At 52.7% G+C, this 15,597-nt stretch overlaps 1 protein-coding gene across 6 annotated transcripts in view; it reads right to left on the bottom strand.

Annotated features, from left to right (window-relative positions):
* NR2E3 (nuclear receptor subfamily 2 group E member 3) overlaps positions 1-13,548 on the bottom strand; it is a 42,614-nt gene extending 29,066 nt beyond the window's left edge. For 5 of the 6 annotated variants that reach the window (XM_064382214.1, XM_064382217.1, XM_064382224.1 and 2 more), the window contains exons 1-8: positions 12,989-13,548; positions 8,349-8,475; positions 8,113-8,216; positions 7,805-8,026; positions 7,470-7,645; positions 6,331-6,577; positions 5,850-5,955; positions 2,532-2,759 (exon numbers count right to left, since the gene is read on the bottom strand). In XM_064382214.1, coding sequence (XP_064238284.1) covers positions 2,627-2,759; positions 5,850-5,955; positions 6,331-6,577; positions 7,470-7,645; positions 7,805-8,026; positions 8,113-8,216; positions 8,349-8,475; positions 12,989-13,109 — 1,236 coding nt within the window. In that variant the 5' untranslated portion in view covers positions 13,110-13,548 and the 3' untranslated portion in view covers positions 2,532-2,626. Of the gene's footprint in view, positions 1-2,531; positions 2,760-5,849; positions 5,956-6,330; positions 6,578-7,469; positions 7,646-7,804; positions 8,027-8,112; positions 8,217-8,348; positions 8,476-9,078; positions 11,603-12,988 lie in introns of those variants that run through there. The other variant, XM_021667508.2, reaches the window with a different exon arrangement.
* Positions 13,549-15,597: the final 2,049 nt, after the last annotated feature.

Raw genomic sequence — 15,597 nt, 5'->3', positions numbered from 1 at the left:
GTTCGCGTCCTTTGTAGGGACGTGGATGAACCTGGAAACCATCATTCTCAGCAAACTGACACGAGAACAGAAAATCAAACACCACATGTTCTCACTTATAGGCAGGTGTTGAATACGGACACAGGGAGGGGAGCACTACACACTGGGGTCTGTTGGGGGGAAATAGGGGAGGGACAGCGGGGGGTGGGGAGGTGGGGAGAGAGAACATGGGGAGAAATGCCAGATATAGGTGAAGGGGAGGAAGGCAGCAAATCACACTGCCATATGTGTACCTATGCAACAATTTTGCATGTTCTCCACATGTACCCTAAAACCTAAAATACAATAAAAAAAAAAAAAGAAAAATGGCTTCTCTTTTTCCTAATGCCAAATTTAATCAGTTTGGTATTAAGCGGAAAAAAAGTTTACTGTGAGTGCCTAGCAAGTCCTAGGGGAAGGGGTTTCTGGGAAATGTAGTTACTTCCTGGCATCCCAGCAATGAAGAAAAGCCCTTAGAAGTTGAGGAGGGGGTGGTTGTATTGATGCCATATTGACAGCAGACAATCCAGCTTATGTACTTCCTCTAATTCTCCAAGACTTTTTCCTGGAGAGCCCTCAAATCTCCTTCCCAATGTAGATGTGCTGTGCTCATACATCCCAGATGCTAGCCTGTGAACTTCAGCAGGCTACCTTTGCAGTCTTACCATGTCCTCCAAAGCCAAACTGTAAGCTAAATTTGCAGGGCTAGTCTGGTCATATTTCAACCACGTGTCTTCCTGAGGTGGCTTTGCTCAGGCCTTAGCTCTTATGGATAAAACTTTTGATAGGGAATTGGGCAGTAAATGGCATCATAGACATTAGATGACCTGATTAACTGAGGCCACTGTGATACTTTCAAAAGTTGGACAATCATCTGAAGTAGCTTGAGGGCTGAAGGGCCTCATCTGGGCAGCATTTGCCATACTCTTTCCTCTCTGGTACCAGCCCTAGCTGTTCTCAGTTCCTGAGTAGACAGGGCATTTCTGTCAGCTAAGGGAATTCAAACACAACCCAAAGGACAGCGAACCCCTAGGATTTCTCAGACTTCTCACATGACCTTTTCTGTCTTGATTTCAAGCACTTACCCTTTGAAGGCAGAAAAAGCAACAGAATTGTTCAGTCTTTCATTCCAAAGGGGAAGGGGAAGTGGGAAGGAGGTGGTGCCAGAGTGAACAGCATTAGGTAGAGTCACACCAAGGTTTGAGTCCTCTCTAAGTATCAGTTTTTTCATTTATAAATGGAGATAATTAGCTCTTCCCTCAGAGTTAATCTGAGGATTAAATGACAACTTTAAAAGTGCCCAGCTCACTGCCTGCTATTAATGTATACCTTGCCTGATCTATGTTAACATCTTAAAATATTATTTTCACAGTCGTCTGGGTCTATCTTTGAAAAGGATGAGGTTTGGCCAGGCACAGTGGCTCACGCCTCTAATCCCAGCACTTTGGGAGGCTGAGGCGGGTGGAACACCTGAGGTCAGGAGCTTAAGACCAGCCTGACCAACATGGAGAAGTACAAAAAATAGAAAATTAGCCAGGCGTGGTGGCGCATCTGTAATCCCAGCTACTCAGGATACTGAGGCAGGAGAATCGCTTGAACCCGGGAGGCGGAGGTTTCAGTGAGTTGAGATTGCACCATTGCACTCTAGCCTGGGCAACAAGAGTGAAACTCCGTCTCAAAAAAAAAAAAATAAAATAAAAATGAGTTTCATCTGAGCTTTATCTTTCCGTAAGGACCTAAGAAGTGATGAAGAGTTCCTTTCACAATAAGTACCTGGAGCTGCCTTATGTGGAGTTGGAAGGTTCGCCTTTACTTAGGAAGAAGACAGGAGATAAAGGTTGAGAGATGCTGCGGATGATGGGATGCCACCTGGAGAGAAGCTGGGTGGTTGAATTCTGTGGGAGATTTTCCACTGGGCTTGAATGCATTGCACCTGGACTCTGACTTGGAGAGGAACCCAGATGGAACTCAAAGTGCTTATTCCTTCACTGTCCTCAAAGGGAGAGCCTTGACCACACTCATTTTTTCTGTTTTGGGGTTTTTTTTTTTAAACTTTTATTGAGGTCTAACAAAATACAGTAAAGTACACAGCTCATTGAATTTTTACATATGAATACATTTGTGAAACTACTGCCCAGATCAAAATCAGTAACATTTCTATTCCACCAGAGGGCTCCCGTGGGCCCCTTTAGAATCAATCCCCCACCACCTGGAAGTAATCACTATTCCAACTCCGGTCACCATCAGTTAATCTTGCCTGTGCTTGAACTCTGCATAAATGGAACTTCTGCCTGGCTTCTTTCATTCAACTTTTAGGTCTGTGACGTTTACCTGTGTTGTCGCATGTATCCGTAATTCATTCTTTTAAAATTAATTTTCATTATATGAATGTACCACAATGTGTTAATTCATCCTACCATCAATGTATAGTTTGGGACTATTATGAATAAAGCTGCTATGAATATTCTTACAATATCTTTTGGTGAGCATCTCTGCTGGGTACGCACACCTACCTACAAGCAGAATTGCTGGGGCAAAGAGTAGGCAAATGTTTCACTTCAGTAGATCATTCTCCAGAGTGCTTGGAAACATTTCACCTCCGCTCCCACTAGTTTTTGAACATATCACAAAGGAGCTTCTCCATTGGAGTATTCCCTATGGTCTTGCGGAAAAAGAGCAGCTCGATGCGTTCCGCAGTGATAAACCTCAAAGACGGGAGGAGTAGCAGCAACTTCCCAAACCTGAACAGGAGAGAGAACACCATCAGTTTTACCACCAGCTTCTGAGCACTAGTCCTTGGGGCGGTGCCCTCCCAGGAAAGACAGTGGAGGAAGGAGAGGAGAGATGAGGTCTCCAGAGTGGGTCAGGAGGAATTTCAAGGAAAAGCTGCATTCACCAAAGGAGTTGCCTTCACCTATCTCGACCCATTGTGAGCTGCCACCCCCCATTTAGTTTAGGAGTGCAGTGAAAATAATGAGTAAATATTGTTTATTATATGTAAAGATTATAAAGTGAAATTTATATTAACTTTATACAGATGGTTTGACTTTATCATGGTGTGAAAACGATAAGCATTCAGTATGCTCCTTAAGATGGATTATGTATGAAAATTCATCTTTACCTTACAGTAGCTTCAACTTAACAATGGCGTTATCCAGATGTAACCCCATCATAAGTCAAGGAGCACCTGTATATGAATATATTATTAATCATATATATGAGTATTATGATAATCATGTTATCTATTCTTTATAGGTAAGAATATGTTTATAAGAATACAAATTCCTGCCTGTAAACCTCCTAGGATGATGATAGCCATTACTGAAAATGTCCTGAAGTTGACGGATAATTTTGGTGACTGAGACAGTCATTGAGAAACATGTTTATTGTTTTAAATAAGAACTATTTGCTAAGACAGGAGTCTGCAACACAAAAGATGGATGGTGAAGCCCCAAGAGACAGATGGGGAGACCAGACCTTTCCTGGGTAGGTCTGATGGCCCAGCAGCAAGGAGGCTCCTCCACATCCGGCAGCCCCATGCTCCACTCACCGCGAATTTCGGGGAGGACTTCCCCACCATCCAGTCATCTGCTGGACTTTCTTTGCCAATCTAAGGCCTTCCTTTCTCTTGCTAGTGCCAAGGGAGCAGCCCTGAGCAAGTCATATACTCCTCCCATCTGCCTTCCCTGCTTCTGTTTTTCTGATCTAAAGAGTGGGAGGAAGAAGAAATAACTATAAAGTTAGAGAATGTTTTTCCAAACTGTAGGTATTGCCCCGCTTAGTGGGTCTGAAATTAAATTCAGTAGGTCACAATTAGCCTTTTCTAAAAAAATAAAAAGAAAGAGAACTATCAGGTAAATTGTACAAAGTAAGGGTAGGAATTACTTGGTGGAACTTTGCTTTGGTGTCTGTGAATATCAGGTGGCGACAGTAATTGTGTTTCTTCCTGGGTGTTGCAGTTTTTAAAAATGGAAATATGCTGGATTAGAGAACCCCAAACCATTGTCTTCACACTCAGTTCTGCTTGTTGTAGGCAATGAGCTGCTATAGAAGGGACATAGGAAACCTTAATCAGCATTTTGAAATTTGATGCAAAATCAATATGCCAGGACATCTCTGGGGAGCTTGTTCCAACAGAAAGTTGGCCAAGAAAGGCCACCGGTTTCTGAATGTCTCTGATGCCCACTCTTCAGATGCTAAGTCGAGTCTTTATTACTAAGACTTCCTGTGCTCATAAGCAGCACAAATCTTCCTGTGCTATATGGCATATACTTTGTTGTTTTTTTGTTTGTTTGTTTGAGATGGAGTCTCGCTCTGTCACCAGGCTGGAGTGCAGTTTCACGATCTTGGCTCACTGCAGCCTCCGCCTCCCAGGTTCAAGCGATTCTCCTGCCTCACCCTACTGAGTAGCTGGGATTACAGGCGCACGCCACCACGCCCAGCTAAGTTTTGTATTTTTAGTAGAGACAGGGTTTTACCATGTTGGCCAGGATGCTCTCGATCTCTTGACCTCGTGATCTGCCCGCCTCAGCCTCCCAAAGTGCTGGGATTACAGGCATGAGCCACCACACCTTGCCTACTGTGGCTTTTCCTAAAAGGAAATTATCTCTTCTCCTTGTAATCATTTCTTGGATTAGAGGTGATGCAAGGATGCCCACATTAGCTCGCTTCTTCAGAAAGAACTGCTGGGAGCCCCAAAGAATGCAGATAACATGGTGTAAAATAACCAATAGATGCCTGAAGGCCAAGTGTTCCAGCCTTGCCCGGGATCTATGACATCTGCCGCCGCTGGGCCAAACAGGGTAGTCCAGAGCACTGGCTCCCACCCCACCCTCGTCTAGCCATGCTCAGCCTGCAGTAACTCTCCCCCAAACCTAGCCAGGGCCATCCACGTGCTTGGCATATGTGAGTGCCTCTCTACAGGATGCTCACCGCACCTCCAAAACACCTTACCATCTTCCCTCAAAACCGTCTTTCTTCCTGGCTTTCCTTTTTATTTTTTGAATAACTTCTTCTCCCAAAGAGTTCCTCTTCCCTCCTTCCTTACCTTCACCCAAACACCCAGTCTGACCCATTCCAACTCCTAGAGTCTCCCTTCCACTCCCCCTGGCCATACCCAAAGATCAGAACTCCATGGAACCACCTGGAAGGTGGCAGTAGCTGCCATCCCGTTCTCAGTATCCTCCGTACCCATGGCCATGCCGATCTGCATGAGGTCCAGCCCCGTGTATGACACTCTTCTGCTCCAAAACCTGCAGCAGCTGCCCTCTACCTCCCCAGTCAGATGTGGCCTTTGGCTGGCATTCAAAGTCGTGAACAGGCTGGTCCTGGGGTACTTTTCTGGCTTATTCTCCCCATTTCTCACTGTCAGGAACCTGTTACACCTTCAAGGTGGGCTCCTGTCCTGATAACATATGCTTTCCCCTCTCTCCCTTTGCAAATGATCTTTTCTTTTAGACTTCTCCTTCCTTTCAAGTCCAGCCCTGTCTCCTCAAAGTCCCTCCCAATCCTGCTTTAGGCTTCTCATGCAGAGGGGTCTCTGTCTCCTGAAGATTTATGCAACCCTCAGTGCCTAGCTAGGGCAGTTTTCGACTTCAGTGCAGTCACTGTGCCAGCTGTCTCTGGAAGGCAGTAGCTGTGTCTTATGCTCATCTTGGTCCCCACTCCCCAGGCCTGGCACTGTGCCTGGGACACAATAGATATTGGCTGTGTGCTGTTGAATTGAGACCCTTGTGCTGTCTAACCAGTGAGCCCTGGGAGGGCATGGGAGAGGTGGGGGAAGGGTGAAGAGGGCAGGGACAGACGAGCGGGTAGGCACGTGCTCAGGTCACCTCACGGGCTGGCTGGGGTGATGGGCCTTGCTGTGCTGGCTCAGCATCACTTGGGACTGGTCCTGCAGGGCCTCCACGTGCTCAGGATCCTTCAGGCCCCGCGTCTCTGGGGAGAAGCAGCACCAGTGAGCTTAGCACAGGTTTTGGCTGTTACAAGGCTGGCCATGAAGTGGTGGCCCAGGGCTCTGGCTGCAGACATGGGTGTGGGGCCCTGTGCGCTGGGCCCTGCCGGGTCCAGGAAAACCGCCAGGAGCTCCGTCTGGGGCTCAGGGGCCCCCAGGGGCTCCCAGCCTGCCCTGTCCCCTCACAGTCAGCCAGGAGGGTACCCCAGGAGAAGGGAGTCCAGCCTTACCACTCTCCTCCCGTCCCCCAGGATAGAGGCCTGAACACATCTGCACACATGTGGGTAGTGGAGGGAGAGTGAGAGGCAGAGGGAAGTCACTAGAATTCCCATTCAAAGCTTGGGCAAAGACTCAGCTACCTGGCTTGAAGAGGACGAGGGCCTTCATGCAGGCGAACTCCGTGGGGTCCACTGCCAATGCCCGGAAGCGAGAGATCGTTTCCTGCAGGATGCGCGTCTCCATGCTGGCCAGCGTGAGCCGGCCCTGGGCACCACCGGCAGCAGAGGCCTCGGGCGGGGCCAGCAGAGGACAGCTGTCCAGAGGCAGGGACCACTGGATGGCCCCGAGGAGGAAGAGTTCACTCCACGCCTCTTCCAGCAGGATCACCTGTGCCCAGAAAGAGGGTGCCTGTTATGGCGCATACACAGCTTCTCTGGCTCAGTCTGGAGCCTCTGCCACCATCTCAGGCACCCCAGGAATGAAAGCGCTGTCCTGGGAGCCAAGAATGCTCTTCTGACATCAGCCAGGGGCCCAGAGCTCTGGGATTTGGCACCATTTGGCTCAGCTGCTTACCCTCCAAGACACGCTGGGTTCCATCCAGTGCTGCCACGGGGACATTTAGAAACACCCAGAGCCATGGGAAGCTGGGCAGCCTCAGGGACATGCCCCATGAGTGTCCTAAGTTGAGTGTACTCAACAGACATGGCCTGACTCTTCTGAGCTGCTCCATCTCAGCACACAGACTGGCTGAGGGGCTCAGACCCTCCTTGTGCCATTCCTAGTTTTTCTCAAAGGTCTGATTGCCCTTTAGAAGCTGAGAGGGGTGGCCCAGAACTGGAGAGATGGGACTAAAATGCAAGCCCTGAAGTCATAGGCCCTTGTACTCCAAGGGGGCCTAGGCTGTTCAGGGTGTGCGGGTCACCTGTCACCCACAGAATGTCAGGCCTCAGGGTCTTCCAGGACTTAAGAAGACCCAGGGAGCCATAGGCACTGTCTTCAAATTCCTGGTCCCTGTGGGTCCCCGACCATCATCATCTCCTAGGTGTGCACCCCGACCATCATCCCTGCCCTGGAGATGCATGCACCCCCACTGTCACCATCCCTGAGATGCACCCCTGGCCATCGCTGACTCAGACGTGTGTCCCCGGCTACTGCCATCCAAGCTGTGTGCACCTCCATTCATACTGGCATGGGGATGTGCCTGCCCCGTCTGGTTGACTCGAGTGGACTGCCTGACCCCAGCTCAGCCTAGCTCCCCAGCAGGTAGGCCAGATGGTACCTGATCCCGGAAGGGCAGGCTGGAGAACACGGGCAGGTTCTTGGCCCACTTGACGGACATGAAGAGCAGGCGAGCCGACGTCTCGTGGATGCTGTCCAGGCCACAGGGGGAGGAAGAGGAGAATGGAGAGGAGGGGAACTCAGGGTCATTGCTGGTGACATCAATATTCTCATCAGCTGTTGGAGGAGGAGGTTGTGATCTTAGCACCTGCTTCTTGGGAGGTGACAGGGAGTGCCTGGGGACCCGGGAGAGTGAGGATCAAAGCGAGGTGCTGCAGCCCTGCTGTGACCCGGGAACCCAAGCCCTGCTGCACCCTCAGCCGCTCTCCCACTTACCATCCTCTGGCTCCAGCTTAGCACAGGTCTCGGCTGTTATAAGGCTGGCCATGAAGTGGTGGCCCAGGGCTCTGGCTGCAGACATGGGTGTGGGGCCCCGTGGGCTGGGCCCTGCCGGGGCCGGGGGAGCCACCAGGGGCTCCGGCCGGGGCTCAGAGTTGGACTCCATGCTGTCCAGGCGGACCTGGGCTGTGCTTCGGGGCTGGCGCTCGTTCTGCACGGCTGGGGAGGCAGGAAGGGTCAGGACGACATGCCAGACCCGCTGCCCATCTCTTGTCATGTCCCCCTGGGCCAGCCCCCTGCCTCACCATCCTGGTTCATGCCCGCCTGCAGGCACTTCTTCAGCCGGCAGGCCTGGCACTGGTTGCGATGGGCCTTGTCCACGGGGCACATCCCTGCCCCCACCTGGCACCTGCAGGCAAAGGGGAGACCCCGGGGGTCAGCGTCCCTGACATTTCTGCCCAAGCCCCTCCTCCTCTGAACGCTTGCTCACCCCTCCAGAACCCCTCAGGGGCAGAAGCCCAGCAGGGCCCACTGCCCTCACCTGTAGATGAGCCTCCGCCGCACGCTCCTCTTGAAGAAGCCGCTGCAGCCATTGCAGGCATAGATGCCATAGTGCTTCCCGCTGCTGCTGTCTCCACACACGCGGCACTGGAGCGAGGGGCCCACGCCTGAGGGGCAGGGGCAGGGCTGGGCCGGGGCAGGGCCACACGCTCCTCTCGGTGCCACAGGTCCCTTGCCCAGTCCTCAGGCCCCGCCCGCCCTCATTTGAACCCACCCGTGACTCTTCCGTCCGAAATGTCTCCTTCATGGTGCATCTACACCCCAGCCCTCACTGTCATTCCGTGCCCTTTCTCCTCCCTCCGTGGCCAGTTTTCAGCAAGAGTCCAAGCCCTGGCTCCACATCCCCAGCTCCCATTCCTTCTCTGTGGGTGGCGTCAGGCTCCATCATCCCACAGAAACATTCTTGTCAACACCACTAGGGACCTCTGTGCTGTGAAGCCCTAAGAGACTTCTCTGTTATTTCCTTTCCCATCCACTGGGCCGTCCTGTCCTGTCCTGGCTCTGCAGCCCACCTGCCCCCACCCCCCGTCCCCGTTGCGCTGTGTTTCTAGGATTCTGGGTTTGCCGGCAGGCTACCCCACCCTTGCCCACAGCTGGCGGAGCTGGGTCTGACTTGCTCTGGCTCTTTGCATGGTCCCTGAGAACCTCTGGCCCTTATCCAGCTCCCCAAGGGCCCAGACCTGACCCCCGACCTCCAGGAGAAGCCATACCTGTTGGATCCTCCCCCAGGCCCCACCTGCCTGGAGACTCCTTCCTGGAGGCAGCCCCAGCTGCAGGGGCAGCTGCAGCCATGGTGGAGCTCATCAGAGCGGGCCTGGTCTCGGGGTTTTCCTGCGGGAGACCTGGGTTGCTGAGCCGGGCCCAGCCTCTGCCTCAGTCCATGAACCTCTGTCTCTCTGTGCCTGCGTCTCTCTTCTCTCTCTGCTCCTCCTCCTCCCTGGCCCTGGCAGCCCCCTCTGCCTTTGTCTCTCTCCTGTCTCTGTGTCTCTCTCTGGGTTCCCGCCTCTCCTCTCTGTCTCTCTGCCTGAACTCTGTCTGAACTCAGGGGCTGGCCCCAGGTCCTGAAGCCCCTCACAGCAGAGGCTCTGGCTTGAGGAGATTTCTCCTGGGGCAGCCGCTGGACGCAGTTTATGATCCTCTTAATCTTTACTGTCTCCACAGGGGATCAGCCGGCCACACCTGCAGCCTTACCAAGGTGCCCGGGAGCCGGTCAGTCCCGCTACGCCATGCCGGTTCCTGGGCTGCCCAAGGTCCCCGGGGCCCTCCTACCCTGTGTGCTCACTGTTCACCATCCTGTGCCACATCTCCAACGGGGGTGTGAACTCCACTTCTCCCAAGGACTTTAATTTTTTTTTTTTTTTTTTTTGAGACAGAGTCTCGCTTTGTCGCCCAGGCTGGAGTGCAATGGTGTGATCTCGGCTCACTGCAGCCTCTGCCTCCCAGGTTCAAGCAATTCTCCTGCCTCAGGCTCCCAAGTAGCTGAGACAACAGGTGCCCACCACTACGCCCGGCTAATTTTCATATCTTTGCTAGAGACGGGGTTTCACCATGTTGGCCAGGATGGTCTCTATCTCCTGACCTCAGGCGATCTGTCCACCTCGGCCTCCCAAAGTGCTGGGATTACAGGTGTGAGCCACCGTGCCCGGTCTCTCTCTCTTTTTTTTTTTGAGACAGAGTTTCACTCTGTGGCCCAGGCTGGAGTGCAGTGGTTCGATCCTCATTCACTGCAACCTCCCAGGTTCAAGCAATTCTTCTGCCTCACCCTCCTGAGTAGCTAAGCCTGCCACCAGCCCGGCTAATTTTTTAGTGGAGACAGGGTTTCACCAAGTTGGCCAGGCTGGTCTGGAACTCCTGACCTCAAGTGATCTGCCCACCTCCGTCTCCCAAAGTGCTTGGATTACAGGCGTGGGTCACTGAGCCGGGCTGGACTTCAAATCTTTTTGAGCTGCTTGGCATACCTCTGAATGTGAGTGTGTGGCCTGTGTGTGTGTCTGTGCCTGTTCGGGTCCTACTGAGGTGCTCCCTTTGGGTCCTAGGTAGATCTGGCTCTGTCCCCCCAAGTTCTCACTCCAATCCCTTGGAAAGGGACTGCTTGGGGCTCACGATTTGAGGATCCAGTCCCCCTGGAAGGCTAGCAGTCCCCAGATGGCACGGAGTATGCTTCCAGAACCGGTCCCATAGGGTCTGAGGCTGGCCTGGAGGCAAGAGGCCTGAGGCCCCATCCTTGGAGCAAGCCCCAGGGCCCCACAGGGAGAGTGGAGAGAGCAGAGACAAACCCAGTTCAAGTCTCTTCTCCATCACGGGCCAGCCATGTGTCCCTGAGAAAGTGACTTGACCTGTCTGAACTTCAGTTCCTCGCCTGTAAGACGAGATGAGGAAAGCACCTGTCCTGTGGGGTATTTAGGGAACTAAAGACGATGGTTCCGGAAACGTGTTTCAGTGCCTGGTACTCAGTGAGAACGTAATAAATGGTGCGTGTGGTTGATACTGTTATTCTTCTTGTGGTTATTGAGACGGCACACTCAGCAGCCTTTTCTTGCTCCTCCACCCCCAGCCCCACTTGCTAGCCCCCTCCCTGCTCGGGACAGAGCTGAAAGCCCATGTTGTCCCGGAGGGGACCACTTGTCCCCAGCAGACCTGAGTTCATCTCTGGGTGAGCTGGGGTTGGGGGGTGGTCCAGGCTCAGAGCCCAGGGGGAAGGGGGGAGAGCATGAAACTTCTAGAAGGATCATGCAGTTAAGGGGACAGGGGCGGGGCCTGGCCCTTATGTAAGTGGGGTTAACCCTCCCTGTGACAGAGAAGCACTATTGGGGATTTGGGAAGTCAGCTCGAGGGGCTTTGCGGGTAATCCGCTTTCTGGGGCCTCAGAAGATCAAGGCCACCGGGCTGGGTGCTCTCACCTGTTGTCCTCTCCTCCTTCCTCACCCCTCCCTGCCTCCTCTGCCAAAAAGCCCCTCAGGACAAGGTCTCCAGCTCCACCTAAGACGGAACCCAGGGCATCCTCTGTGAACTTGACTGGCCACTCCCTCCTTCCAGAAGCTGCTCTTTCCCGTCTCTTTCGGAGCATGGGTCTCTGCCTTGAACTTGTCGTGGCCTCCATGTACCCAGAGGCCGGTCCCAGCAGCCCTTCCCATCCTCTCCTCGGACAGCCTCACACACACTCACGGCCTCCGCGGCCACTTCACATCAGGCTCCTGCCTGCACCATCGCCGCAGCTTCCCCCAGTAGGCCCACCCGAGTTCCGCTGTGGAGTCCAGCTCCACCCGCCCCAGACCGACCCACCTGCAATTTGGGGGGCCGCCTGGAGCAAATGCGTGCAGGTTTGAAAATGCCTAAGGCTGAGACCAAGGATCTCAGACTCTGGTGGCCAGAGCCAAGGACAAACTGATGACAAAGGCACATCAGAGACAAATACAAAATTATCCGGGCGTGATGGCGCACGCCTGTAGTCCCAGCTACTCGGGAGACTGAGGCAGGAGAATCGCTTGAACCCAGGAGGCAGAGGTTGCAGTGAGTCGAGATTACACCATTGCACTCTAGCCTGGACAACAAGAGTGAAACTCCATCTCAAAAAAAAAAAAAAAAAAAGGTGAGATTCCTCTGAGACGGAAACTCAGGACAGCGCTACGTTGTCGTGGGAGCCAGGGACTGGGAGGAATCAGCGATGGTGGTGTCACCATGTAGGTGTTCCTTGTCATTCAGAAAGCAAGCATGCAGAGTTCTTACACAGCTCCTTCAAACCTCACAGCAGCCCTGTAGCGCACACTGGAACTGACCTTACTAGCCTCAACTCACAGGTGAGGGGAAACGAAGTCGGAGAGGTGAAGTAATTTGCTTCAGGTCACACAGCTACTGAGTGGTGGAGGAGGTTGGGGATGGAGATGAGGATTTCGAACTGCGCCTGGTCCCGCACTCGGCTTTGCACCAAGACACCCTCCCAGAAGGGGCAGCTGCCTCCTTTGGTTTCAGCAGCGGGAGGAGCTGGTGCCCTGGGAGGGAGGATGATTCTGGAGAGGGAGCGTGGCTGTGAGGGAAGAAGACAGGGCTGAGGGGTGGCAGGGAGGGTAACATCAACGAAGGATTTTTTTTTTTCTCCCACGAATTGAGATAAAGAAAAATAGTTTTGGAACACAGTTTCTTTTAAAATGGGAGCTACAGAGGAGAAAGAGCCTGGAAGAGAGGTGGAGGCGGGTGTACCTCCAATCCTGCCCCACGTCCGGCATCTCCGGAGAGACACCTGCAGGCCTGAGGGGGCAGCAGCTAGCAGGAGAGGAGGGGCAGGCTGCAGGGAGCCTGGGCTTCAGGGCAGGCTCGGTCCAGCACCCCGCCTTCAGAGCCTGGCTGTGTGGGCTTGGGCACGTTACTCTGCCTCTCAGTTTCATGCTCTCTGAAATGGGGAGGATGGTGTCCCATTGGGCAGTTGTGGTGGGATTAAAGGAGATGAACTGAAGGGACAAGGGCAGATGGAAGGGAGGAGGCGGGGCCAAAGCTGTTGGAGGCCAGTGCCTCCTTCTCTCGGGGGCAGCAGGTGCAGGGGAGAGGCTGAGCAGTGCTGGCTTTGCCCCTCCTGCCCCATCTGCCCAGTCCTTGACCATCCCTGAAGGCCTGTCCCGGACTCACCTCCTCCAGGCTGCCCGCCCTGACTCCTCAGGCCGCCTGTGCTCTCCGAGGGAGAGCTGGTCCAGATGCGTATCTTGTCCTCATGTTGCACTTCACTCCAGGTCAACTTTCTCTCCTCCATCCAGATGGAAGATTCCAGGGAACAGGCTTAGAGTTTCGGGTTAGCTGGGCATGAGGATCCCACGGCGCTTCATGGACAGAGAATCTGTTTTCAAACTTGTCTGTATCTTCCTATATTCTATAGTGGGAATGTATTACCTAAAACGGCAAAAACAAAACAAAGCGAAGCCGTGCAAGAAACCCAGTCCCATCTAAATCCCCCCCGCCGTGTTTGACCTGCCCATTTTCACGCCATTTATTTTGACTGTATTCTGTCACTCCATCACTCAGATGCCAGCTGAAGTCCTCTCTGAGCCCAGTCCTGGGTTCTTCGGCAGGTCAGGCCGGCCAGAGCTGTGCCCTATGTACCGTGCTAGCAGAAAGGAAGCCAAAGCCCAGCAGGGTCTGGGGGCTGGGGAGGGGGGCAGTCTCTCTGATCTGTGATCACCAGCTGCTGGGGCAGACGCCAAAGGATTACTCAGTCCAAAGCCCTGAATCTGCTGACTAAGCTGCCAGAGGCCACCTTATCACTAATACAATTATTCCCCAAGGGGACAGGTCAGCAACTTCCCCTGACACCCAGGAGGCCTGCGCCGGGTTGGGGTGGGTGAGAAGGTGTGATAGAGGCTGCAGGACTGACCTTCCCCTGCACCCTCAGGGTCCTGGCAAGGAAATCTCTGCCCTGGCCTCTCTAGGGACAGTGACTCTTCAGGCTGCTTGTTTGGGGCAAGCCTCAGTTGCAATACTGGGTCCCCGGAACAGGTCTTCTTCCAGGATTTCTTTTTTTTTCTTTTTTGAGATGGAGTCTTGCTCTGTTGCTTAGGCTGGCGTGCAGTTATGCAATCTCTGCTTACTGCAACCTCTGCCTCCCGGGTTAAAGCAATTCTCCTGCCTCAGCCTCCAGAATAGCTGGGATTGCAGGCACCTGTCACTATGCCCAGATAATTTTTCTATTTTTAGTAGAGACGGGGTTTCACCATGTTGGCCAGGCTGATCTTGAACTTCTGGCCTCAGGTGATCCACCCACCTTGGCCTCCCAAAGTGCTGGGATTACAGGTGTGAGCCACTGTGCCCGTCCCTAGGAATTTTCCTCCCTCCCTCCCTCTCTCCCTTCCTTCCTTCCCTCTCTTGTTCTTTCTTTCTTTTTGAGACAGGGTCTTACTGTACATAAGACAGAGTTCAGTGGTGAGATCACAGCTCACTGCAGCCTCGATCTCCTGGGCTCAAGCAGTCCTCCCACCTCAGCCTCCTTAGCTGGGCCTACAGTTGCACACCACCATGCCTAGCTAACTTTTTAATTTTTCATAGAGATGGGGTTTCCCTATCTTGCCTGTCTGGTCTTGAAATCCTGGGCTTAAGTGATCCTCCCGCCTCAGCCTCCCAAAGTACTGTCACTACGCCTGGCCCAGGATTGATTTCTTAAACAGTCACCCACCCCCACAAATTCCTGTCCACTCCCCGAATTTCTGCCCGCCCCCCACCCCTAAGTGTCTTCACCTTCTTCGAAGAATAGCTAGTGGTGACTGCAGAGGCCCTGGAGCTGAAGACTCAGCCATTTGCTCCAGAAAACTATCCCTTGGAAAATTTCACAAAGATTTAATTATCTGGATGTGCCCTGCAGCAATTTGGTAGACAACTGGCTAAATAAGCGATACTCCCTTGGTACTGTGGAATGCCAGGCAGCCATTGCCACTGGTGGCGTTCCTATATTCCTTTGCATGGAAATATGCCCACAACGTCTCAACTTCAAAGCCACTAACAAAACAGACGTGGATAGTTTGATTTCACGTGGCCCAGGGGAATTTCTGGCTGAAGATCATGGGATGCCTTTCTCCTTGGCAGGACCTAAATGAATGAATGGTTTCTCTTTCTAGAGCATGGAGTGGAAGGTGCGGGGCTCGGGGAGGCAGACACCAGCGGGAATGTTTCTCAACAAAGCCTCTTTCTTTACTTTTCAAGATAACATTTAGAAATGATCAGATATTCCCCTGCACAGTTTCCCCAGCCCTTGGCTAGTAAAGTCTTTTTACCCTTGAACACTTGAAGGCCTGAGCAGAGTTGGCAGGGGCCCTGTCCATCCTGGGACAGGCAGGCAAAAAGCAGCCCTTCTGGAACCTGCACCATCTGCTGCTCCACCCTGGGTCACCCCTTCTTCCTCCTTTGTACCTGGGATGACTGACGGGGATGACCTCCAGGCTAGCTTGGCCTGGTTCCCGGGCACCATGTGAGGCGGGGGGTCTCAGTTCTATAGCAGAGCGGTCACCAGACACCACCGCAGACATTCTCCCCACAGGCAGATATTTCTGTTTCACAGGAATGTTTAATAACATACATGTATTACAGCTCTAATGTGGATAAAATTCTTTGTATTTTTTAAAAAAGAGAATGGCTAATTTGAAATCAATATTACCTATAATAATAATGATAGCAAATATTTATAAAGAAATTCAATGTTTGTGTGAAAATGAAAAGCTTGCCATGCTCTCATTTTCTCTCCCTCTTCACCCACG

Source organism: Aotus nancymaae, unplaced genomic scaffold (genome assembly GCF_030222135.1).
Source record: "Aotus nancymaae isolate 86718 unplaced genomic scaffold, 86718_ANA_hifiasm-v0.15.2.pri h1tg000003l, whole genome shotgun sequence".
Lineage (NCBI taxonomy): Eukaryota > Metazoa > Chordata > Mammalia > Primates > Aotidae > Aotus > Aotus nancymaae.
The sequence above is the reverse complement of the archived record's forward strand: the minus strand, read 5'-3'. Positions and strand labels throughout refer to the sequence as shown.